The 27,464-nt window shown below is 42.5% G+C and overlaps 1 protein-coding gene across 2 annotated transcripts in view; it reads left to right on the forward strand.

The window, feature by feature from the left end:
* iqch (IQ motif containing H) overlaps positions 1–27,141 on the forward strand; it is a 112,896-nt gene extending 85,755 nt beyond the window's left edge. For both annotated transcript variants that reach the window (XM_067971340.1, XM_067971341.1), the window contains 5 exons: positions 8,379–8,564; positions 12,364–12,489; positions 17,680–17,741; positions 18,166–18,274; positions 21,700–27,141. In XM_067971340.1, coding sequence (XP_067827441.1) covers positions 8,379–8,564; positions 12,364–12,489; positions 17,680–17,741; positions 18,166–18,274; positions 21,700–21,801 — 585 coding nt within the window. In that variant the 3' untranslated portion in view covers positions 21,802–27,141. The remainder of the gene's footprint in view (positions 1–8,378; positions 8,565–12,363; positions 12,490–17,679; positions 17,742–18,165; positions 18,275–21,699) is intronic.
* The last annotated feature ends 323 nt before the right edge of the window (positions 27,142–27,464 follow it).

The following is a 27,464-nucleotide window of genomic DNA, read 5'->3' on the forward strand; positions in this document are numbered from 1 at the left end:
ATTTGAAGGAGATGAAACACTGGACGGGATGTATCTTCGGAGTATCGGCTGTCAACCCCCTTGAGAAACCCCTAACAATAGAGGAACACCTCGGCCTGGATGCCTCGGCATCTGTTTGTGGTAGTTCCTAACTTGCGTTTGTGCCATGGCTTAGACCATACCAGGAATGTGGGCAAAACTGAGGCAAAATTCTTCATCACCTGGAGGCAGGTACAAGGGAGCTGGGTCAGTCGGCGTCCTCCCTACATGCAGCTTGCTCCTATGCTTTTACATGAAGGTGGTCTTCAGCCCACAATGTGGCCACCTTCCCTTTGTTCATCTTCTCCAGCAAGTCATCTATCCCTTTGGCGTCAAAAGTAGCAGTGCTGCCCATTGCATCACTGTCTTCACTATCGCTATGAGCAACTATGGGGATTGGGTGGGAAAGTGGAGTTGAGGGCGAAGATCAGCCATAATCTTATTGAATGGAAGAGCAGGCTTGAGGGCCTGATTCTATTTCTTATGTTCTTAACCAGCCTACTTTTGTGTTAACAACACAACTTCCTCTTTTACAATGAGCTGCAGCCCTTTAAGAGCTACAGGCCAAAGCTCTCTGGGCCAGCAGCCAATTCAAATTAAGGGTGGGACTCCCGTCAAAAAATTCGGCATAGCCTGCTCCCTGAACGACCAGTGATGGGTGCACCTGTACCAAGGGGCCAGCTCAAGTCTATTTTTGCAATTACTGGAAAATTGGGTATTATGTTTACCTGAGCATATCTTAGAACATTGAGAACATGCTTGGAGTGTGTTACACATTGTGAGGATCGTGTTATTTGTTTGACTGAGTCCCTGAGGAGGAGTTGGGTGATAGCTTTGGGTGTTTGGTCCCTTGCTTTCCTTGTTTTAGGATGATGGCGGTTTGGGTCGCTGTTCTCTGTAGTGCCTTAGGTGGGAACAAAGGAAATTTCCAAGGTGACAGCCACCTTCTTCTCGCGAGACATAATCATGGAATTTACAGCACATAAGGACGCCATTCAGCCGATTGTGTCTGTCCCAATGCTAACTCTTCAGCGACAGCTGTCTAGTCTAATCCCATTTCCCTGCCCTTTCTCCATATTCATCCTTTTCAAATACGTATTCGATTCTCTTTGAAATCATGTTATGATGTCTGCTTCAATATCTACCTGCGGCAAAGTATTCTGAGCTTTACCACAGGTGGCTGATTTCCCCCTTTGTTCTTCTAGTGATTTCTGAGTCTGTTACCAGTTCTCTTACCAGTGGAAACAATCTTTGAAATTTTTTTATAATTTTGAAAACCCTATTAGACTCCCGTTCACCTTCTCTGTTCCAGTGACAAAAGCCCTAAGATATATAGTAATTCACATGACCTATGAAGTATCAGAGTATTTTTTGTGCTTGGGAAAGTCCTTTAATTAATTTTGCTTAAATTCATCTTCCTAATATTGGCAAAATAGGGTTTTAAACAGAATACTCATGGAATACGTTCTGTCATTTCCCACCAAGTATGCTCTGTCAACCAGTTGATGCTGCTGCTGGATAATTGTATGTTTTCATTCTTAGTAAGACTTTCTAACGAAAACGCATTTGATTGTTGAATCCGTCAAAAACTCTGCACCCTGCCTCTCTCTCCATGCTGACTTCATTGCCCCTCCCTAGCTGCTCTCCCAAACTGAACCAGAAGTTACATAACCTCATCCTGTTCAACTTTGAGTTGAGCTTCAAATCCTATATTCTATCACCAAGACCAAAGTCCTTGTGCTGATTTACAAATTCCTCCATAATCTCACTCCACTCTACCTGTATAACCACCCCCACCCCCTCAACTTGGCCCTATATCCTATCTTGTGCTCTTCGGTCTCTTGGCTCTGGGCTTCTATGGATCCACCACCGCTCCAATATTGATTACAGAGCCCTCAACCATCTCAATTCTGTTCTCTGGAACTCGCTCCCTAAACTCCTTGACCTTTCTATTTCTCTTCCCACCTTCAAAAGCTTGATCAAAACCTATTTTTTTCAACCACACTTTCAGCCATCACCCCTACTCCTGTTATTGCTTGGCCTCCACTTCTCCTCTCTGAAGTGCAATGGAACATTTTTTTTGTTGAAGGTGTTGTATAAATACAAGGTGCTGTTTCTAGGTTTTTAATAAGAAGCCTAGACGAAGGGTCAAAGCCCACAGTGCTGGACAGCATCAGGTTAATAAGAGTAAGAAAAAAAAAGACAAGGTACAACAGGAAGCAGGGGTTAGGTGATAGTCATCTTGGGGTTTAAAATATTATAGATTGTAGGAGGAAGGAAAGACTGAGGGATGTAAGGAGTTTTGAGATCTGACAAAAGGAGCAGTGAGCCTTGGTTTCAACATAGTGAGAACGTATGGAAGAGGAAGAACATGTAGGACAGCATATTTGGAGGGACAAGTGAGGAATGTACAGAGGAGCACCAACTGCAATATTCATGATAAGATCGAGACAGGCAAGATTGTGAGACAAACGGACTCTGTTTGGAGGCCACAGATGATAGAATGATCCCCTATCAGACTGGCTTTTTTTTCTTGTATTTTGTCCAGGAGTGTGTGAGAGGTTACTGGAAAATCCCACTTTGATATGGAAGACAGTATTTGCCATCTTCTAGTTTATGTGTTGTCCTCGTACTTGATTTGATTCTCATGCTTATTGGAGACTTTTGCAATATTAATAGAGAAATCATACAAAGAATACAACCCATCATGTGTGCATTTGCTTAAAAGCACTCAAACAAGGGTACAACATATGTCCCAAGGTTCCTAAAGTCTGGCCTATTTTGGCAAATCAATGGAGTTGCAAATAAGCATGACAATAAAATTAAACTGAGCGTATGTTATTTTTGAATGATCTTTTCAAATATCCCATGAAAGAGAGTTGGGACGACTGAAATAGCTATTGAATCCAACTGACATCGCTAACCGTAATCTGCTGCATAAAATTTAAAGCTAACAGAAGGCACTTATTTCTTTGAACAAATACATTTGTGGATCCATATCCATTTAAATCTCTTACCTGTTGCTAAATGCAGGCTTCTTTTTTAAAGGAGGGAGACATGTCACATATGTTTGCCCTCACAATGCTGTGGCACTAGGCAAGTTAATGGGGAGCCCCAGCTGCTAGATTGCAGCTTTAATGAAAACACAGACAATACAAAACAGGTATGATTCAGGATCATATTTCAATCTTCTTTGTTGCTTCTAACAATGATGCCGGGACTGTTTGATTCTTGCTGCTGATCGGTGGAGTTTGTAAATTGCTCTGTGGCTCCTGCCAGTTAGAGAGAGAGGAGGGGGTTGGGGGATAAGAAACCAACATCACTTCTGCCGCACACACAAAAAGAATTAGAAGTTTAAACAGTTTTAATGCTATGGAAGCCTTCAGTTGACATGAGGGGGGCTGGGCTCATGGGGACAGAGCAGTGCTACAGTTAGCCTAAGAAGACCGCTAGACGAGGGAGGGGGGGTAAATAAAAATCAGACAGGGATCCTGCTTTCTTTTTATTTGTTCATGGAATGGGCAAGGCCACATTTATTGTTCATTCCTAGTTGCGTTGAGAAAGAAATGGCTCATTTCCTTGAACTACCTGCAATGGCCGCCTAAACAAAAAAGTCTTGCCGAATTTAACAGTGGCTCGGGAGCACATTGGGTACAGGCTTCCCCACTGCTACATTTGACAGTAAAACAGGCGCAACGATGTTGAATTTAGGCCCCTTAGTGTGTACGCTCACACAACAAAAATTACATAGAATTTAACAGCACAGAAACAGGCCATTTGCCCCAACTGGTCTACGCCGGTGTTTATGCTCCACAAGAGCCTTCTCCCACCCTATCGGAATATCCTTCTATTCCTTTCTCCCTCATGTGTTTATTTAGGTTCCCCTTAAATGCACCTCTGCTATTCCCCTCAACTACTCCATGTGGTAGCGAGTTCCACTTTCTCACCACTCTCTGGGTGAAGAAGTTTCTCCTGAATTCCTTATTGGATTAATTAGTGACTATCCTATATTTTATGTCCCCTAGTTTTGGACGCCCCCATAAGTGGAAACATCTCCTTGTCTACTCTATCAAACCCCTTCATAATTTTAAAGGCCTCTGTAAGTTCTCTCCCCAGCCTTCTCTTTTCTGGAGAAAAAGAGGGGAGAAAAATGGACACGTTATTTTTTTAAAAGCTACGTGAACAGAAATGTGATTCTAAAAATGCTACAACCAGGATTTGCATGAATAACATTCACTGGCTTTATTTTTATAGTGTTAATATTAGAAGAACTAGAACCTGACAGGCTTTTTATAGTTTGAGTTACACCAGGACAGCAGAGGAACCAACAGATAATACAATAAACTGAAAAAATGGCTTCAGGAGGATAAATAGGTTGCTTAAATAAAAGCAAAATGTGAAAAATATACAACAGGTCTTATCAGCAAGTGAAAAGAGAAAAAGGCAGGATAATGTTTCAGTTGGGACCTCTCATGCAGATTTGACTCTCAATTAGTCTCTGCCCCGGTGTTACTGAGAGCAAAATCAGCATTGGGTCCTGCAGCTAATCGCTTTCTGTTCATTTGTAAACATCAGGCTGAGGCATGGATTGGGCCTGGCCGTGATGATCCCCACGGAAGAATAGCTTGTTGCTGCTCGCTGTGTAGGCGTACACATAAAGAATGGCCACTTGGGTGAGGTACCGAGGGAGGGCAGCCGTTCTTAATGTGTGAGCCTTGACGATGAACGATATCAGGCTGTTCAACCTCGGTGAGCATCACAGCCAATTCTGCCCTCACCCAGTGTTCACACTTCCAGCACCTGTCACTTGATAGAAGGCCAGCACCTCCAGGAGAGGAGAAAAAATATAGGAATATGCAAACAGATCGGATGTGGATTTCCTGTCTTTTTTTGTGCTGGAGATTGGAACACTTCTGATTTCAGGCGGCCAGAGTCACCATCAAGCACTCTCATCATCAAGTTCTTTCTTTCCGCCTCAACAACAGCTTCAGAAGAGCACATTTTTGCTATTTTCCAGACCTCTGAGTAAGATTGCAAATTAGTGCTAGTTTTGTTGTAGATCCACTAGAAACTGAATTGACATTGTCCAAATTAATTTCGGATAGGATCCTACAGCCAGTGATTGAGGAGACTTTCATCCCATCAGTCTGGGCTGGATGTGAACCCAGATTCCAGAGGTGAAAGGACAGTGTCTAACTCACTGCACCACCCAGTTCCTATCTTCTTATTTTTTATTTCACATTTCTAGCCTTTTTTCCTTTTGCAAAATAAATTCCACAGATTTTCTTTTTACTAAATAAATTCCTTTTTTCCTTCTTTGAAATTGCTTACAAATAACTAAATATGGTTCATTGGCTCTTCCCTTCTTACAGAAAGGCAGTAAATTAAACTCTGTGTAAATACCCTGAAAATGCCATTAGTATAATGAGGATTAAAGTGTTTGTGCAGTTCAACCTATGTGACATATTCTAATGCTAGTTTGTTACACGTCCCCTCTTCCTTTCCTGAAGGCATTGACTCCTTGCTGTCCCATGGGCGCTGGGTGCCATCAGCTACTTTATCCAAGCTGCTGCTGTTAATGTTTGAGCCTCGACGATGAATGCTATCAGGCTATTCCACCATGGGAAGATCGCAGCCAATTCTGCCCTCACCCAATGTCCACACTTCCAGCATCGGTCACTTGATAGCAATGAATGCAGGGAACCTGACCAGTTCCTCCCCCTCACCATCCCCCCCCAACCCCGCCCTCACCACAGAAGGACGCCAAGACTAATTTTAAGCATCTCTTAATACCACCCATCTGAGACAAGGCATAGGACTGGGGTACCTATCTGGCTTGTGTGGCTCATCTACACACTGCTATAACCAGCTGAGCCACACGCCTATGTTTTGATCCCTAAATCCCAACTAAAGCCACTTTGAAGTTATTTATATGAATAAGGTGCATATGGTTTTGTATTAAAGTGATGAGCATTTTAATTATGAAATATGGACTATCGCGATACTGCATTTAGATCTCAGTGAATATATTCAATGGTGTGTTTTTCATCGAACACAGGATTTTTATATATAGAGAGAGAGGAAAACAGTATTTCGTGGCCAGCCTAGATCAGGATATAAACTATTGCGAATATGAACCGAAAGAAGGGACTTAGTAATGAATTCGCATTTTGTTTCTGGCACCAAGCACTTAAGTTGAAAAATGGCATCGCCACAGCCAACAGTGGTAGAATGCAGTGTTTATTCAGGATGATATCAATTATAATTTATTTCTCCGTGCAGGAAGGGGGGCACCGCTACTAAAATATTACTTGGAAATTAGTCCCGTTTTAACAGATGGTCTTGTTTCTCTGACCTCTTAATATCCTTATAATGATGTCATTTACCATTCCGTGCTCACCGAAGTCAGCCACCACTGGGTCTGCTATGGAAGGCCGAGCTGGGAAAATGTCATTGCTCAAAGCAGCATGTTTACTGGTTACATTTTTGTAAATATGCCCAGCAGGAGTTGCTCCAGTGCACGTACAGTTTCTGTTCATAATCGAAAGTATGACAGGAAATGGCCCTCTTGTGGATTAGGTAGTGATAGGACTGTTACGAATTAGAGAGATCCATTGTCCTATGTGCAAGGTAACTATACATCAGCTAGTCAAACAATTTGTGAATCTTTTCCAAAGTACACAGTGTAGGGAAACAATCACTCAGAATGCACAAAGTCACCGAACATCTCTCTGATTTCCCCTCCCCCCACCCAAAAAAGTCGTCTTTATTTATTTGACGTTCTCTCCCCTCCTCTTCTGAAGGCACTGACAGACAATGAATGTCAACAGGCTAGTCAGTCATGGGGAGAAGCACAGCAAGTCCAATCCTGTCCTCGGCCAATGTCCACACGTGCATCGGACGCTTAATAGCAATCAGGTACAGGAAGCCTGGCCGGATTTCCTCACTCTAATGCAAGGGCAATGAGGCTAACTAGCATTTCTGACACCACTCAGCTGAGCTATGGATCCATGGCACTCGTTTGCTCTCTCGTAGCTCACCCAAGTAACCATTCTTCGCACGTAGGGCCGAGCATTGAATATTGGCAGGCTATTTGAACATGGAAAATATTCAGCACCCTCACCCCGCCAATGAAACGGGGGGGGGGTCGAGAGGCAGGGAACAGAATATTCCATTTTTATGTATTCATTTTTTTTAAATAATGAATAATCATTGACTTATGATAACTGAACATTAAATTTTTGAATGGGGAGCACCATTCTATGGTCTTGTAATTCAAACTACAATGCTATTTTACCTTATAACTTATATCACAGTGATGCAGACTTTTTGTATCGCTGACAGAGGCAGGCATACGGTATACTGTAGTACATAATACAGAATTGCTGCATTGTAAAGTATGCTGTACAATTGTGTGTACAAGTTGCACATGTGTAAATGTTGAACATACAACTTTTACACCAGGCACCAGGCAAGAAAGATATTTGTTGCAACTTACAACACTTGTGTGAAGCTGTGACCTGAGTAACTCTAAATGGAATGATTTGACAAACATTGCAAACCGCAATGCACCAGATCTGCCGTTGCAGTTATAACCAGAAATATACGTGTGATAAAACTTTGTCTGTCTTTGTCCCCACCTCTCCCGAGGACGCTGACTTGTGATAGTATACAGTTCCACAAATGCTGGCTGCCCTTTAGTGCATCACCCCGAGAGGCCATTCGTCCAGTGTGAGTATCCACAGACTGCTTGACAGTGGAGGACACCACAGCTGAGCCCGGTCCTGCCCTTACCCGATGCTCACACACATGCGCTATCCAGCAGGTGTTACTGAATAGCGGCCATGAGTGGATCTGGCAGATTTTTATTTTACTCCCTGGCCCAGGCACTAAGTCCAACTGTCGGACCACACTTTCTGCACTGACAGTGATCATCTAATCAGCTCAGATCATGCCTGGATCTTCTGAACTACATGGCACATCACCAACCATGTAACCATAATTTAACTCAAATCTATTTAAATAAATTTAAAACAGAAATAGACAGTTTCCTAGAAGTAAAGGGAATTAGGGGTTACGGGGAGCGGGCAGGAAATTGGACATGAAGCTGAGTTCGGATCGGTCAAGGCCCTGTGGGTGGCGGAGCGGGCCCAGGGGCTGAGTGGCCGGGTCCTGCTCCTACTTCTTGTGTTCTTTAGATTTGAGGTTAGGATCAGATCAGCCATGATCTTATTGAATGGCGGAGCAGGCTCGAGGGGCCGATTGGCCTACTCCTGCTCCTATTTCTTATGTTCTTATGTTCTTATGTATTGCACTCAGTTTGCTTCACCAGTGGCAGAGTAACATTGTTTCTTTTCCAGGTCTGGGCCACGGACTTAGACCTGGCCTACAGTGACCAGCTGGCCATGACACAGCTGATGCTCTTCATTTCGAATGGGAGGCTGGTCTGCAAAACCAACACCTTCGAGGTGCCTCCAAAGCCCAAGGAGAAAAGGAGGAGATCTCACAGGAAAGAAGAAGTGGTGGCAGAGGAGGAAACACAAACTGTACGTGTGCACGAATAGAACAGCAATCAAATTAGAAATTTGAACCACCTCAACCATAAAATAATTTCATAACTGTTCCTCTCATTACAATCAGAAATTAATTAGAAGTCATTACAGAGCACTTACATACTTTTGGATGTCAGCGGGGTTAAAAACAGAATATAGTAATTAATTATTGCTTGCGTGAGAAATTATTGCACTGGAAACCTTATCAGGAGCAAAATTGCCTGAAAGCATTCACAAAATTAATACCAAAATAGGCACACGCCCTATCTGGAAAAAAAAATGCAGTATCTATAAAGCTAAACATTCATTATATTTGCAATACATTACCATCTACATAAATGCAGCTAAATAATCAACACATAAATAATTCATGATGCAATTCATTATGCATGCGTATGCATACATCATTGTTATAATGAGCACCTCATCAACTGCCAAATGTTAAACAATAGTACTCCATTATTGCAATGATATTCAAGTTTACGGTTGTTAAACTGCTGCTTGTATTATTCTGTCAAACATTAATTTAGTTGCAGTCCCATAGTACACACAACAGATTTCATAAGTTTCTCCTTTTACAGTTAATGATATGATCAATGAGTGTTATTAAATCTATGAATATTATAAACATGATTAATTTTCAATGACACGTTTAACACCCAAGTAGGAGATTCACGTTTTTCCAGCTTCCACTCTACCATGGCTGCACCAGATTGTTGGCCATTTCAAGCAAGAATTTTCAGAGAAGAAATCAACTTTTAATTATGAAGAAAAATGTTTCAGCATTAACCTTTTCAGTGTTCTGTTCTACCTAGCATCTCGCTCTTCACTTTGATGCAGTTCAGTAACAGAATTCCATCAGCATCCATTCCCTATTTTTTTCCTCTAGTTTTCCCTCTCCTCTTCTGAAAGTGCTGACTCTTCCGGGGGTATGGTTCCAGGTTGCCAGCCGCCCTGCAGCATCTCACCCAAGCGGCCATTCTTCACTTATGAGCCTGGAAGGGGTGAGTGCAGGCAGGCTATTTGAGGATGAAGGACAGACAGCACAGCAAAGTCCTCTGCTCAACTGGCAACCATACACATGCACCTCCCCAGCAAGAGTTCACTGGCTAGCAATCTGCAGCAAACATCCGAGCAGATTTTACCCCTCCCTAGCCCAAGAGTACCAAGCCCCCTACTGCTACCCTGGCTGAGATGAGCTAAGTCACCGCAGAGTGGAGGAGTTCCATGTTTTTAACAGACCAGATACATCTGGTCACATTTCAAACATTAACTACAAGTATTCATGACTTGTAATTCCATCAAATTTAACGAAGGATTCTTAAATGCCAAACACAATGTAGTATTTCTTGTCATACTAAATGTTCTCCATATTCTTCCTGGTCCTAAATAATTTAGCCTGAACTCTTTATGTACATCTTATTTTACCAGCACTTTCAAAAAAAAAATTATATAATTTTATGGCACTTTTTTTTTCTCCTTTTTACCATTTGTTTAAAACAAGTTTTATTACAATTCAACCTTGGATTTCCTCTTCGTACTGTGCCTACACAAGACATAATTAACTTTTTAAAAGAAATTTAATATCAGATTTTGAATGAGGTGAAATAATGGCGTATCCACTTGCTGCCCATGGCATCCAGCCAGAAGGAACGTCCCACAGGTGTGCCATACATTTTCTGTCATTTCCCTGGATATTCAATTATTAATTTTTATTATTATTAAATTTTGTAGATATGAATTGTAAGTTAGGCCTCCTTCAAAAATGAGCAATTCAGATGCAGGATGACAGATGAAAAATTTAAATATTCACCAATGAGGTGGAATCAGAGATTCTAGTGAGAATTAACCCTTCTGAGGCTACAGTAATAAGTTGGCACCATTTAGACCTAGAAAGCAAGGGAAGGAGCAGTGGGTTAGATACTGGCCTTTGAACCCCAGGAGCTAGGTTTAAATGCAGCGCAGACTGATGGGGAGAAAGTCTCCATTCTCTTCTGGCTGTAATGAGTTTGGGCAGTCTCATTCCAATACTTGCTGGACATGGATCCACAACACTAATCTGATCCCCAGCTCAGCATTAATCATCAGTCTTACTCAGAGAGGCCACAGAATGGCTGGTGTAGGAAATGGAAAAATGTCAAACTGGTGCAGTAAGGGAGTTTTTCTGAGGTTGGGGCCGAGGGCACTCTGCAGGAAGCATTGCTGCGGTCAATATCATAAATACATTCATGAATATTTCCTCTGGTCAGAAATTCTAGTGAAATTCTTAACTTCAAAAAGAACTGGAGAATCTTGCTTAATTTAATGTATTGGGAGTGGCAATTGTGGTGCTGCAATTGCCCCCAGTGCCCAAGGCTAGGGAGGAAGAAAATCAGCCAATGTTCCTGATCGCTATCACTACTGGAAAATGTGGACATTCAGTGAGAATGGACTAGACTTGGCTGTGATGTCTCCCATGGTCAACTAACAACCCTGCATTCACCATTTAGGCTCACACATTAATTGGGTAGGGTACTGAAAGGCAGCCAACACACATGGGCCTAGAAATTGGCCTGTGCAGTGCCTGTTTTTTGGAAGCTACTCTTACTACTAAAGCCCCAATCTGGCGGGCAGGAAGCATGTGCATATTTCCAGCCAGAAGTGTGCTACCCGCCATATTGGGCAAAAAAATACGCATTTTTTACCCACGCCTGAAGCAGGCGTAAGGAACATTTGCATAAGGAAAAATGGGGCCTAACAGCTGCTTAAAGTCCCCTCTCCAAGATTGATTTGCCCTGAGGCAGCCTGCGCCCAGGGATCGCCTGCTAGGCCCAACCAAGAAGGTAAGTAACTTACCTGAATGTGGAGGCAGGAGGAGCAGGTGTGTTCCTCCCGACTGGACGACTGGACAGTAAAGGAACCGATCACGGCCCCTCACCACCCCCCCCATCACATCGCTCCCGACCCTCGACTTCACTCCCCAACCCCACCGATTACCAGCACCCGAGATTGCTAGACCCCAGGTCCCTGGCCCCAGATTCTCAGGCCCACCATCCCCAGCTCCCCGGTCTCCAAGGGGTTAAATACATTTGTGCAGTTCCAGAGAGTTAGGTATTGCAGGGATAAGCACCATTGTGCATTATTCCAGTCATTCTACCATTTGCTGGATAAGTATATTCATGCAAACTCTTCTGATGACCAAGTAGGTGAGGACACTAAGCCATACAGACTAGGAAAGTTGCAGTGATGATTCCTAGTCTGTGCTGAGTTAGCTGATCTCAACCAGGGAGATGGTGGATTGGCTACAGTTGGGTTAGAAAGGAGAAAAATCAACCAATGTTTCCCCTCCTGATCACTATCCAATGATCCCTGTTGGAAAGTTCCAGTGCCTGGTCGTCAAGTGAGGACAGAATTGGGCTTGGCTGTGATGCCCTCTGTAGTCAAATAGCCTGCAGCCACTTGCCTGTCTAGGCAAAGAACTTTCATGTGTTCAATGAATCAAGCGTTAGTAACTTCAGGAGAGGAGGGCAAATTGGAAATAAAAAATGCAGTATTCCAGACAATTCTGCATTGGCTGGTTAAGCATATTCATGCATTTATGCTGGGTTATTTGACTGAAGGAGTTTTCCTCAGCTATTTTTTTCCTGAAATCTAGTAAAATGGCTTATGTTGCATTTTAATGAGATCATGTGAACCAAAATATTTGATCGGCAGATGCACTTATCTGAATTCCTCATTTAAACTTAATAGGCCACAGTAGGGTTTCATTATATATATATATATATATCTGTACTGGATATTATTTGCCTTTCAGCAACTTCCTTTTATGAAACGTTACGGAGTGTTAAGCACACAGCTGAAACATGCCAATTTATCCATGGTCCACTACAGTGTACTCTTCCAGATTTTTAAAGCTCATGGGATCGGTTTTGATATTAAGGTATTGAAGTTTTATTTTCTTTTCTCCCAAGGTTTGCCTTGGTAGTAAGCACTATAGGTGGTCTTCCCCGACTTCATTATAACCACGGTTTTATTCTATTAAACAAATCGCTTGCATATCCTGGTTTGTCTGAAAGTCTTATATAGATGAAACCTCAATGGGGACTGGTGAGATATGGGTTATATTAGACACATTTGGAAATCCTATTAACTCGTACTGATTTTCTGCAGGCGCCTAATAGCCCGTATCTCCCCAAACTCAAAGTATTCTGTGAAAACCGCTATGTATTTTTCTTTCTCTTAAGAATTTTCCCCCTTCCCCACCTCTTCTAAACAGATGGGCTCCTTGCTGCCTTTGGTTCCAGAGGCGCTGGGCACTTTCCAGTTCCTCACCCAAGCAGCAATAATTCCTGTTCGAGCCTTAACTCTGAGAGTTGGCAAGGTATCTGACCACAGTGGTTCGGGGTTAGAACCTGCTGAACGCAGTCTTATCCTCACCTGATGTTCTCACATACGGACATTTCCAGCAAGGGCCAGGTTATAGCAATCAGGAACGTGAACCCTGACCAAATTATCCCTCCCTAACTTGGAGCACTGGAGGACAATTACACCGCAGCCCTGGCTCAGATCAGCACAGACCAAGGGTTGAAATAGGAATCTTTGTTTCCCGTACGGGTGGGTTACTCACTGGATAAACATTAGAGGGAGTCTCACAAATGTAGATATTTTAAATTTGTCAAAGATTTAGATTTTGGTCAACTTGACTACTTTTAGTTAGAATACGTCTGTGTTCCTTACAGGGCTGATTTTCAGAACACGACGCTGGTGCTGCACAATCTTGCCCGTGTTTTTGCAATATGTACTCCCGCAGCCGAGGCTCTGCGTTAGCAGCACGCGTCCGGATCACCTCTGCAGCCTCCTGATTCCTGCAGTTGCGGACAAACATCTTAACGGCACCATGCTCCAGACAGGGCAATATCAGAACGTTTGCATGCACCATTCCAGAGTCAGGGGCTAGAAAGACAGTAAATCTGGACAAGCAGCAGAATTGCCAGGACATTTGCACAAGCCCGTACAGATTGATGGTCAATTTCTCAAACCCTGGGAAACTTGTACAATCTGGTAAAAATCATGGCTTGTACAGATTTCCTGTTATTCCGCCGCCCAAAGAGATCACGAGACCAGCATTTTTGGGGTCATTATGATTCAAATGCTGGAATGTCAGGATGTTTTACTTTTATTTGAATACCCAAATGTATCACACACACTTCCTTTTTAGCTATACTCCTGTACTTGTAGTAAAAGATTTTACTGGTAAAACTCAGGACATCTCTATTATTTGCCATAGAAAATCAGAAAGTATATATCCATTTCACAAGAATAATATACTTTTTTAAAAAATCTACTGATTTCTCTAAAGTATTACAGTTCCTCGTGAACAAATAATTCCTTACGAAATGCAGCCTATCATTAAACACATCAGCCAATCCATTTTGTTGTTTTTCAGCATCTATGCAGATTATTTTTTTAAATATAAGTGAATCCATATGTAACGGGGAAAGACAGTATGATTCTTTCACCTCAACCCTCCAACCGAAACACTCACTTGTTTCTCTTCCAGATACTGACCATCCTGTTGTGTATTTCCAGTGTTTTCTCTTTTTGTATCAGACTTCCCGTATCTCTTAAGATACTGATCTTAGTGCGTTACAGTGGTATCGTGAACCACCAGAGATACACTTGTTTAGTCTTCACCACTATCTAAAGTTTTGTTATATTACAGCTTCGAAATTACTACAGGGTTTATCATTAATATTATATAGAACCATACAGCACAGAAGAAGGCCATTCAGCCCATTGTGCCTATGCCAGCTCTTTGAAAGAACTATCCAATTAGTCCCACTCGCCCTGCCCTTTCCCCATAGCCCTGCAAAATTTTCCTTTTCAAGTATATATCCAATTCTCTTTGGAAAGTTACTATTGAATCTGCTCCCACCACCCTTTCAGGCAGATCATAACAACTCACTGTATAAAAAAAATTCTACTCATCTCCCCTCTGGCTCTTTTACCAATTACGTTAAATCTGTGTCCTCTGGTTACTGACCCTCCTGCCAGTGGAAAAAGTTTCTTATGGGATTGGGGGTAATATGTTAGTATGGACTGAGGATTGGTTAACGGACAGAAAACAGAGTAGGAATAAATGGGTCATTTTCGGGTTGGTAGATTGTAACTAGTGGGGTGCCGCAAGGATCAGTGCATGGGCCTCAAATGTTTACAATATATACCAATAACTTAGATGAGGGGACTGAATGTAATGTATCCAAGTTGGCTGACGATACAAAGCTAGGTGGGAAAGTAAGCTGTGAGGAGGACGCAAAGGGATATAGACAGGTTAAGTGAATGGACGAGAAGGTGGCAGATGGAGTATAATGTGGGGAAATGTGAAATTATCCACTTTGGTAGGAAGAATAGAAAAGCAGGTTATTTTTTAAAATGTGAGAGACTAAGAAATGTTGGTATTCAGAGGGATTTGGGAGTCCTTGTACACAAATCACATAAAGTTAACATGTAGGTACGGCAAGCAATTAGGAAGACAAATGGTATGTTAGCTTTTATTGCAAGGGGGTTGGAGTATAAGAGTAAGGAGGTCTTGCTGCAATTATATAGGGCTCTGGTGAGACCACACCTGGAGTACAGTGTACAATTTTGGTCTCCTTACCTAAGGAAAGATATACTTGCCTTAGAGGGGGTGCAATGAAGGTTCATTAGATTGATTCCAGGGATGAGAGGGTTGTCCTCTGAGGAGAGAGTGAGTGGAATGGGCCTATATTCTCTGGAGTTTAGAAGAATGAGAGGTGATCTCATTGAAACGTATAAAATTCTTAGACGGCTTGACAGGGTAGATATTGAGAGGTTGTTTCCCCTGGCTGGAGAGTCTAGAACTAGGAGGCATAGTCTCAAAATAAGGGGTTGGCCATTTAGGACCAAGATGAGGAGAAATTTCTTCACTCAGAGTGTTGTAAATCTTTGGAATTCTCTACCCCCGAGGACTGTGGATGCTCAGTCATTGAGTATATTCAAGACTGAGATTGATAAATTTTTGGACACTAAGGGAATCAAGGGACATGGGGATCGGGCAGGAAAGTGGAGTTGAGGTCAAAGATCAGCCATGATCTTATTGAATGGCAGAGCAGGCTCAAGGGGCCGTATGGCCTACTCCTGCTCCTATTTCTTATGTTCTTATGTTTACTCTATCAAAACCCTCCATAATTTTGAACATATAGGAACATAGGAATAGGAGTGGGCCATTCAGCCCCTCGTGCCTGCTCCGCCATTTGATAAGATCATGGCTGATCTGTGATCTAACTCCATATACCTGCCTTTGGCCCATATCCCTTAATACCTTTGGTTGCCAAAAAGCCTTCTATCGCAGAATTAAATTTAGCAGTTGAGCTAGTATCAATTGCCATTTGCAGAAGAGACTTCCAAACTTCTACCACCCTTTGTGTGTAGAAATGTTTTCTAATCTTACTCCTGAAAGGTCTGGCTCTAATTTTTAGACTGTGCCCCCTACTCCTAGAATCCCCAACCAGTGGAAATAGTTTCTCTCTATCCACCCTATCTGTTCCTCTTAATATCTTATAAACTTCGATCAGATCACCCCTAAACCTTCTAAACTCTAGAGAATACAACCCCAATTTGTTTAATCTCTCCTCGTAACTTAACCCTTGAAGTCCGGGTATCATTCTAGTAAACCTACGCTGCACTCCCTCCAATGCCAATATGTCCTTCCGAAGGTGCAGTGCCCAGAACTGCTCACTGTACTCCAGGTGCGGTCTAACCAGGGTTTTGTATAGCCGCAGCATAACTTCTGCTCCCTTGTACTCTAGTCCTCTAGATATAAAGGCCAGCATTCCATTAGCCTTCTTGATTATTTTCTGCACCTGTTCATGACACTTCAATGATCTATGTACCTGAACCCCTCGGTCCCTTTGGACATCCACTGTTTTTAACTTTTTACCATTTAGAAAGTACCCTGTTCTATCCTTTTTTGATCCAAAGTGGATGACCTCACATTTGTCTACATTGAATTCCATTTGCCACAGTTTTGCCCATTCACCTCATCTATCAATATCCCTTTGTAATTTTATGTTTTCATCTACACTGCTTACAATGCCACCAATCTTTGTGTCATCAGAAAACTTAGATATGAGACTTTCTATGCCTTCATCTAAGTCATTAATAAATATTGTGAATAATTGAGGACCCAAGACAGATCCCTGCGGGACTCCACTAGTCACATCCTGTCAATGTGAGTACCTACTCATTATCCCTACTCTCTGTCGCCTTTTGCTCAGCCAACCTCCTAACCAAGTCCGTACTTTTCCCTCGATTCCATGGGTTTCTATCTTAGCTAACAGTCCCTTATGTGGGACCTTATCAAATGCCTTCTGGAAGTCCATATAAATAACATCCATTGACATTCCCCTGTCCACTACTTTAGTCATCTCTTCAAAAAACACCTGTATCAAATCTCCCCTTAACCTTCTCTGCTGTAAGGAGAACAACCCCAGCTTCTCTAGTCATGTATACTGTTAAATTTATTGGTCAGTTTTATTTAATTTGGGGTCATTGTTTGCATTCTGTATCACTGAGGTGCCAAGCCAATCACACTGAAGGATCGCCTCCCAATAATAACACTATTGATAGCAGGACCTCCCTTGGGTAATGGGCAAGAGGCTGCTTCAGACCTCTCCACTGATACTCGCCCGTCTGGGGGAGTTGTACATCTCTGAAAATGATAACTCTATGCATCCCAGGTCACGCGGACCAGAAGCTCCTCGGCTCGATCACCAGTTTCTGTTGGGTTTGCTGATCTCGACCAGCGCAACAGTTATCTGGAAGGGAGTAAAAAATATCATCCAGGGTTCCTGGTCAGTATCCAGTGACCCCTGCTGGAAAGTGTGTCTGCATTGAGTGTTGGGTGACGGTTAAGCTAAGTTGTGATGCACTCTCTGATGGAATAGCGTGCCGAGACCCACTCTCTACGCCACTTTGCTGCACATGGAACTGCTTCCCAGCACAAGTCAAGTGTCTTCATGGGAGATGGGGAGAAAATCTCAAGGGATTTTCATAACGTGCATCATCCCAATTGTTGTGGGATCTAACATTTTGTGTTCTGTTTTTACAGGAAAGACAAGGAACAGTTTTTGTACTTCATGAAGATAACAAGAGGGATCACTTGGGGATGGTGTAAGTTTGCCATTTACTATAACCGCACGATTTGTAACTCCCAATTTTCCGTTCAAGGAGCAAGCTTTAGACAGCAATCGTTCAACCTGCTGAAATATTTTGAATGTAGGGGATACGATGCCTGTTTTAAAAGACCATAATAGTCTTTTCCTAACAGTGTGGGATACCATTTTACCATCCAATTGAGTTAACCTATTGCTTTTCAATGGTGTATTGATTAATAAAACATATTTATTGCGCAAATCCTTCAGTTGACATGTAAAAATAGTACCTCATCTTTCATATTTCCCAGAAGATTTGTGCCCCGCGAGAATGAAAATGCTCATTAAATTCCATCAGCACTTCCCTGAAATGAGACTGTGATTGTTTTTAAGCATGTAAAGGGAATCATTAGTAAACTCATTTGTTTGTATATCATTAACAGAACAATCGGAGAAGATCTCCAGGGGGCTCTAGTGACCTTTGCTCGTAATCTCTCTGTCATTCATCAGGAAATATCAGCACCTAATGTGCAATGGGAGAACAATTTTCAGGTGAGGCGTTAATTAACTAATGTTTTGCTGTTAATTTTTGTACAGTTTATTAACATAGAAACGTTTTAAGATTGCACGGTGATTGGAAACAAGAATGTCACTCAACCTTCAGTCGACAACCGTAACTCTGCATTTCAATACCTGCAACCCAGCTTTACCAGCTTGGAAAGTAAAAGAACAGGGTTATTGCACTTAGCACAATCAATACCAAATTCCTCTCTGTGCTGTATTATTGGGATAATATCTGTTAAAATTTGAATTTGATGTGAGCACACTAAGCACTGACAATCAGTATTTCTTTCAATTATTTCCCCCTCTTTGCCTCTTGTGCATTCCTGATTTTCTAGGCCCTAAGCTCTGGAACTCCCTCTCTTAAACATCTCCGCCTCTCTACCTCTCTCTCCTCCTTTAAGGCGCTCCTTAAAACCTACCTCTTTGACCACGCTTTTGACCACCTGTCCTAATATCTCTTTACGTGGCTCGGTGTCAAATTTTGTTTGATAATCGCTCCTGTGAAGCACCTTGGGACGTTTTACTACGTTAAAGGCGCTATATGAATGCAAGTTGTTGTTGTTTTAGCTGTCCTTTCCGAAAGGCATTAACTTATGCTGGGTCATGGCTCCAGGGCCGTTGACACCACTCCAATACCTCACCCAAATCGGCATTCTTCATGGATGAGCCTAGACAGCGATTGTTGACAGGCTTAATGACCATGGAGGGCATCGCACCCAAGCCCGATCCTCTTATCACCTGATGTCCAGTAGATGCAGCTTTTCAATATTTTTTTCAAAGAACAGAATCGGGTAGCACCTGCAATTATCTGGAAAGCTTAACCATGATTGATGTTGATTTGATGGATCCATTTTGTGTTTCTCCGTGGCCATTCGTCAGTGATTGTGATCTCCAGGTGTCAAAGTGTAAGAAATTTCGGCATGCAGCACTGCAGCTTTTTCCAGGGTGCTCAGATACTAAAGCGGATATGGTTTGCCCAGGAAAACCCCATCTAAAGATTCCTCTGCTTGATCGCAGCAATGTTACAATTGGCCTCATCCCACCTAGAGCTCGGAGGCAAAAAGATACAGAAATTGAGTAAGATGTAGTAGACATCTCGAGTTATAGCGGCAGATGTGGTATGTGCTGAAATTCTGCCTGCCCTATGGATGTGCCCCTGACCCTGTCCCAAATCCCGGGGTCTTGGGTATTTCCATATTGTAAGTTGACACCAATGCTATTTCCCGCACCAATAGCACGCTCACCTCACTTTGCAGTTGCTTGACCCACAGACAAATACCGACCCACATACCGAGTAGCCTTGAGGTTTGCGTAATAAATATGTTCCGAAAAAGGTATTTTTAAAGCCTTAAAGATTGATCTAAAGATAGGGTAAGATGAAGTATGGTGGGAGGAGGCTCCGTGTGGAGCATAAACACCGGCATGGACCAGTTGGGCCGAATGGCCTGTTTCCGTGCTGTAAATTCCATGTAATTCTATGTAAAAGGCGGGTGGGTTGACGGGGATAATGGTACCAATCACTATGGTCTCCCAGAGCTTGCTGGGGATCGGAGAGGAATGTCCCAGAATTTTTTCCTTAATTGGCCAACGGTTTTTTCTTTTTTTTTGCCTCTCCCAGGAGATTGTGCAGCTACTGGTGGGGGGGTGGGGGGAAGAGGGAAGAGGGAGAGAGGATGATTAATGGTGTGAGCAGGTTGCACTGCATGGGACAGGACAGGCTTTTTGGACCAGCTGGTCATTTCCTGCCCTTTTTCGGACGTAAGTTGATGTTTTCCTCTTCAGTGAATATTTCTGGAAAATATTAATTTCTCATTTTAGCCACATGATCATCTTCAGTTTCAACATCGCCACATTTGTTTTTTAACATCTCTAGAGGTGCTATGGGTATCTCAGTCAGGACAGTATAATTGCTGTTAGCTGTCTGGACCAGGGAGAGGGAAATCAACCAGAATCCAATCTCTGATCCCTATCCTGCCTGAGAAACTCCTCGTCTTTTTCGACGATAATACAGATAGTACAATTCCCTATGATATTGTTTATTTCAGCTTTCAGTGCAAGTGCATGTGTGTGGACATTAGGCACGGTCAAAATCAGACTTATACCTGGTGATTACAGATAGTCTTTCCAACTGCCCGTTGCCAAGGTAATCAAAGTGTTCAGACAGAGAGGTGTTACCTACAGGGCCACCAAATATACAAACAACCAAAAAAAAAACAGAGAGAGAGAGGTAGAAACATCCGGAAGGAAGAGAAAGACAGCAAATGACCCGTTATATTAAAAACAGATAACTTTTGTTCGCTGGTGGGGTTACGTGTAGCGTGACATGAACCCAAGATCCCGGTTGAGGCCGTCCTCATGGGTGCGGAACTTGGCTATCAATTTCTGCTCGACGATTTTGCATTGTCGTGTGTCTCGAAGGCTGCCTTGGAGTACGCTTACCCGAAGGTCGGTGGCTGAGTGTCCTTGACTGCTGAAGTGTTCCCCGGCTTGTGATTTTCAAATAAAATTGTTGGACTATAACTTGGTGTTGTAAAATTGTTTACAATTGTCAACCCCAGTCCATCACCGGCATCTCCACATCAAAATCAGACTTGGCTGTGATACTCTCAATAGCCAAATAGTCTGCCAGAACTCACATGCAGAATGGCCATGTGAACAAGATACAGATACCCGTAGAACTAAGAGCAGAGCTGTCAACATCAACAATAACTTGGCATTTATGTAGTGTCTTTAACACAGAAAAACATCCTAAGGCGCTTCACAGAGAGGCAAGATAAAAGCAACGGATGCCAATCCATGGGGGTATAGTTAGGAGAGGTGACTGAAAGCTTGGTTGAGAGAATGGATTTTGAGAGAGATTTTAAAGGTAGGTTGAGAAGTTAAAAAGGTGGAAGGGGATTTAGGAAGGGAGTTCCAGTAAGTAGGGCGAAGGCAGCAGAAAACTCTGCCACTGGTGATGGGGTGAAAGAATGGGGGCGGGGATGCACAGGCAGCCGGAGTCAGAGGGGGATGTAAGGCTGGAGGAGGTTGCAGAAGTAGGCTGCAGAAGGATTTGAAAATAAGGACGAGAATTTTAACTTCAGTGCATTGGGGGACAGAGAGATTGGGAGGACAGAGACAGTATAGGTCAGTGAGGAGAGGAGTAATGAACAAAGGGGACTTAGTGCAAGACAGGATACGGGTAGCTGAGATTTGGGCAAGTTGGAGTTTATGGAAGGTGGAGGGTGGGAATGAGAACTGTTGGAGAAATTAAGGGTAGAGGTGACTAAAGTGTAGATAGAGGTTTCAGAAAAGGGAGGGAAGAAAGTATTCAATGGAAGTTGTACGATGAGATTTTGTTGTGGGAGGGTTGAAGATAACCTTTCACATGTACAGTATGGCAAAGAAGCTTGACGCTTATGTTCATGTTACAGGCAGCGATTAAAGACATTGAAGAAATCCTTGGAATTACAATAGTGAACCAGTCCAGAGGTGAAGAAGACAACACAAGCACTGCATCAGAATCTCTGATTTGAAGATCCTAATTGAGAGAAACTGTAAATATTTGCCAGTGTTCAAAATGAATTACTTAAGCTCCAATCCTATCTTTGTCTCACTGGATGCCTGTCCTATTTTAAACGATTCCAAATAAGGCTGCATTATTCTGCCAGTCAGTGTTTGAATATGTTGCAGGTTTGTACCCATGGAAGCACAGGAAGGGTCCAAGAGCATTTGTTTTTACAACAGGATATACTGATAGTGATCGAAACTAGCCCAAAGCCACGACTAAAACTTTAAAGTTGAGACAAAAAAAATGATTTTTCAGTGTTGGTGCTGTAAATACTCTGTGATTTTCTATTAACTCTATTTTTCTTCCTTTCTGTATGTCTTCTCATTCACCCCACTGACTGCCATGCACTGTCCTACAACTGGGTAATCTACTTCCAGGTCTCTGCCTGTGTCACTCTGTAACCAGCCAGTAGGAGGTGCACGAGAGCAGTCCAAAATGATTCAGTTACTGATATATTATTAAAAGGGGGAAAAGTAATTCTTTCGTGTGGGTAAGTCCCTTGGCAACCCAGCCAAGAGTTGTTGACAAGCTTACATCCAGCTGTCTTGTTTAAATAGCATTACCAGTATCGTTACTGAACTTCTTTAGGGTATTGGTACCATTACACGATAAGAAAAAAAAATCACACTTGAAGTCATCTTCTTCCGTGCCTAGAGGCACAAGAGGTAACCCATTTTTTTCACAGCAGAGTGTGCTCTGGATTGTTTCCGTAACAAAGTCCCTTTTCACGTGGACGGGTCCTTAGCCTGACTTACAACTCCCTACCAGGAGAACCGGCTGGATGCGATGAGGGGTCACTACTCCACTCCCTCGGACACAGGTACCCTGCTGTATTGGTAGTGGTTATGTCACTGGGCTGGTAATCCAGAGGCCTAGATTAATAATCCAGAGAACTAGTTCATAACCCACCACGGCAGTTTGAGAATTTGAATTCAGTTTTAAAAAATTTGGAAATTTAAAAAAAAAGCTGGTATCAGTAAAAGTGAGCTTAAAGCTGTCGGATTGTGGTAAAAACCCAACTGGTTCACTCATGCCCTTTGGGGAAGGAAACCTTCCGTTCTGCCCTATATGTAACTCCAGTCTCACACCAATGTGCTTGACTCTTAACTGCCCTCTGAAGTGGCCTAGCAAACCACTCAGTCTTTGTGGCGCTTTGATACAACTACCACACAGACTGCGCCGGTTAAGGAAGGTGGTGCAGCTCTGCCTTCTCAGGGCAACTAGGGATGGGTAATAAATGCCAGCCTTGCCAGGGACGCCCTGAGAATGAATAATAACAACCCAGTATTCAGAGGCCAGAGCTGTGGTCTCCTGCTCGCCGGGACAGACTTTAAGCAATGCTCTTAATGCACCTCTTTAAATTGTTTCCAACACCAGTGACACACCAGTACTTCACCTTTAGTGTTATACAAATCAAATGTTCTCTCTCCATGCAAAACCCAACTATGGAAGGACAGAGTCTATAAATTGTACTGCTGGCTGTTTTCAATTGTCAAGTGGACATAGTAGAAAAATGTCACCCCCCCCCCCCCCCACACTTTACAGAAGTCTTCAATATAAACCAGCCATTTATTAACATGAACATTGTGTTGTGCTTGTAACACATAACTTTTCAGATATTTTGAGACAATTTTTGTAACTTTTGATTTATTGTGGCACATGAGAACTTTGCCCCTGCACAGCTATTCTGCTACATGCTTTTCAGATGTAAAAATTACAGAAGGCATGTACTGAGATAACTGACAGTTTAAACTTTGGGATTCAGCTCTCAAAAAAAATCATACTGTATCACCTCATTAAAAGTCAGTTTTTCAGTCAGTGGCAAGGGTAGAGATGTTTTATTTCCTTATTATAAATAAACAGTGTGATTACCACTACTTAAATATTATTTTCTCTAGCACTCTTTTCTACTGGTGGACGTCCCGTGGCGTTGCTCATAATAAGTTACAGGATATAATGATCGAGCATTATACCACGTAGTGCACAATGTATAATAACAGGGTGAGTATTTACATCTTCTTGGCCTTTTCCCAATTAGTGTAAAGCGACAGCTTTGAGGAAGGCTATCTTTAACTTGGCCTGTCCCTTTAAGGGCACAGAGTATTTCCAGTGATGAAATGTTCTAAATGTGCACATCCTGAGCTCGGTTAGAGGCTAATTGCTGTTGCTGAGGGAAGTTTACCTCTAGATTGGCAGCTGCTTGTAAATCTCCAGTTCCTCCCCTTTGGGCGATGTCAGGTCGCCAAAGACAGCGGAAACCAGCAGGAAATGACTGTTCCTTTTGTAATACTTTTTAAAATACAATCATGATTTATTGCTGTTTTATGAATATGATATTTGAGCCAAGCAGGTGCAAGTGTGATACAGACTTTGCATATGTGACACGTTGAGGTTAACACATGTGCTAGGCACGAGACATTTAGATGGATGCGTTTGCGAGCAGGCTGATTATCCTTCTCTGAAACTTGGATTCCTTCCGGGTATAAACGTAACAGGCGCTTTTACATTGTGACTTGGTGCAGCCCAGGTCCTGGAAGAATCACACGAAAATTACCTGCTCGCGTTGGTCTCCCATTTTTACATTTGAAGTCTGTCACCAGTCTCCCGCTGGCTGGTTGGCTCCACGGAAGAGATATTTTCAACGGCAGATCCCGAGACCCACGAAAAGCAGGTGTCCACTGCCACTGATACAAGATAGGTCAGCCATTTCTGCGCTGGGGCATGCTGTCATCCACAAGCCAGGAATTGATGGCATCAGAGTAATTCAACAGCACCTCAAAGCCCTGTAAAATCATTCATGTGCCCATTTGAAGTCATTGTGTAGCAACACATTTCTTGTTTTCTAGTTTCTTGTCTTATTATTTCCTTGAACTAAAAGACACAATGGCAGAGGATAGTTTAATTTTAAACATTTGTTTCCTTTTTTTATTGGCTGATTTATTTTTATTTCTTTCCCATCACTCCTGAAGACACTGTCCCTTGCTCGAGTGCAGTTCCACAGACTCCCAACTGCCCCTTCCAATGCCTTGTCCAAGTATGAGCTTGGACAGGGAGTTATTCGACATGTAGGGACATCACAGACCAGTCCAACCCTGTCCTCACCCAACATTCATACAAGCGCACTTCTCAGTAGGAATTGTTGGATAACGATCAGGCCCAGGGACGGTTAATAATTCCCCCCCACCCTATCCCAGGGTACTGGGGTCAATTGCAGGGCCCTTATTGCCATGCCTGAGAAAACTGGTGGCAAAAGTGAACAAGAAAAGGCCCCTTGGCCTATAAAACCCATTATTTCCACAGACGTCATGAACTCTAACCATTTGAAGGTTTTCCCTAAATACTCCCTGATCCCTCAAGGCTATATTCATCTGTCCTTGTATACCTTTTATTCAACTCTACTGCCTTGCACAGACAACACCCTCCAACCACCCCAGCAGCAGAGGAACCTTTGTGTCCTGCCAACTATTTGATCATCTCAGTATATAATTAGCCAGCTCCCTTTTGAAGGGGTTAATTGACCTAACCTCTACTGCTCTTGCTGAGAATCTGTTTATTAAGAAAATTATACCAGCTAATTAACATATCTTGAGAGTAAACACAACAGTGGCATCACCAAATGCAAGAATATCTGCTCAGTACCACTCCGGCCTGAATATATTCCATCTGTCTTATTAACATATTTCACAATAGATGCCTTTCACAAAATATTAATTATTCATCTGATTACAATATTCCACATTCACAACCCTTTTCCAAACCTTAGAACTATTCAGTCAATTACCATATTGTACAATAACACTCTTCTTCTGCACCATAGTATTATTCATGTAATTATAACTGGGGAAAATACACAGCTGATCCTATTTGGACCAGAGTGTAATATCTCCCAACTGCTCACCCGAATTTCTCTATCGACCACTACTCATGCCCCAACCCACACAATCAATGTGGCCTCAAAGTTACTGCACAAGGTGCAACCTCCCTTCCCCCAAACATTTAATTGTCCAGATCAAGACCACCTTGGTAACCAGTACATTTATGCTCATATACCCCATGTTGCGTGGTTCTTATTTTCAATTTCACCATTTTTTTTCTCATTCCCCTTTTCTAACAGGCTGTGCTTCCAATTTTTACCTTCAATAGTAGGAGTTCTTAGACTTACACCTAAGAGCAGACAAACCCACTTTCTAAGACCCATAACAGCTATGACTCATACCTTAAAGTACCTTTCATAACCGGTGGACACCGCAAGGACTGGAGTGTTTGGTGGACACGGGGACCAATATTATCATTTAGTTTTATATGTTTCCTTTTGGTTAAGTTCTTTTATTAGTTGTGCCCCTTTGGAAAAAAAAAGGGGGCGCACATTTAAAAGTGGGTCTTCAGTTAATGACACTGGGGCAACCCAGTACACCCTTAATGATCTTTAGGAAAAGGCGTACCCTAAGAGTGTCTTTATATTACGCCGTACTGGATAGCACAGTGGAGGACTGGCAGACCTGAGCAAGCTCCTGCCTGGCTACAATGTGTGCTAGATCCACTCAACAGGTTGCCAATGTTAAGAGAAAGCCTGACAACATTTAATGGCTATATAAGTGTTGGCTTAGCATTGGACTGGAGTTATACCGTGCACAGTGTGAAATACAAGTATTAGTGGTACTATCTCCTGAAGGTAATCTCACATCTGTAGTCCACATTCAGATCACCAACTTGCAGTAGTATAACTGGCCCATAAGGAATCTTATCCACTTTAAGTGTCACAATTGTCTAATGTTCCTGTGTGTTTTCACATTACTGGTTAGAAGCAGCCCAGACCAGATATTTTATGTAGTCTCCACTTTGCTGACATCATGACTAGGGAATGCTGTCCACAGCTCTCTATCTCCATTGATGATGTCAACGGAGGAGGGACTCTACACAAAATGGCTGCCTCCGACCAGCAGTTTTAAAACCTAAATGCCCAATCCAGGGCTGACTGACAGACAGCGGCAAGCTTATAGAGCTTGTTATAATGTTCAGGATTATGCAGCAATTCAGATGAACAGAGCTCCCCTACAACAACAAATTACTGAATGGTTCACTCTGCAAATGAACCCTTTTCCCTGAACGGACCATTCTAATTACCTGAACTTTATTGTATGTTCCTTCACGGCAATTCTGTCTTGAGCTCTTAGGACTTTCAATTAGTGCCGTATTATAGTCACAAGCATAGACAACCACTCTGCAAAGACTAATAACAAAATATGTCATTTATGTTTAAAAATATTAGTTTTAAAATTGGTGTTATTTTCCAGTGATTTGACCTTCAGTGTTTTTCTAAATTAGATTTGTTGTTACCATTTTTGCAACAGAGCTAAATGTATTTAAAGATTCAATGACCTTACAGTCACATTGTTTTTAATAGCACCTCCATAAAACAAAGTACTCTTCTGTTTTGGTTCACGCAACTCATAATTATTGACATTGCCAGTCTTCCTTAGATGCTGGGGGGACAGAAGCATCAGATCTAGAGTTGCCAACTCTGGTTGGATAGATTCCTGGAGGTTTTATCACATGATCTCATGCCACCAGCTGCCTCGCCCCCACACTCCTGCCATTGGTCGCCCTACATGTCCATCCTCACGCACA

Source organism: Heptranchias perlo, chromosome 34 (assembly GCF_035084215.1).
Source record: "Heptranchias perlo isolate sHepPer1 chromosome 34, sHepPer1.hap1, whole genome shotgun sequence".
NCBI lineage: Eukaryota > Metazoa > Chordata > Chondrichthyes > Hexanchiformes > Hexanchidae > Heptranchias > Heptranchias perlo.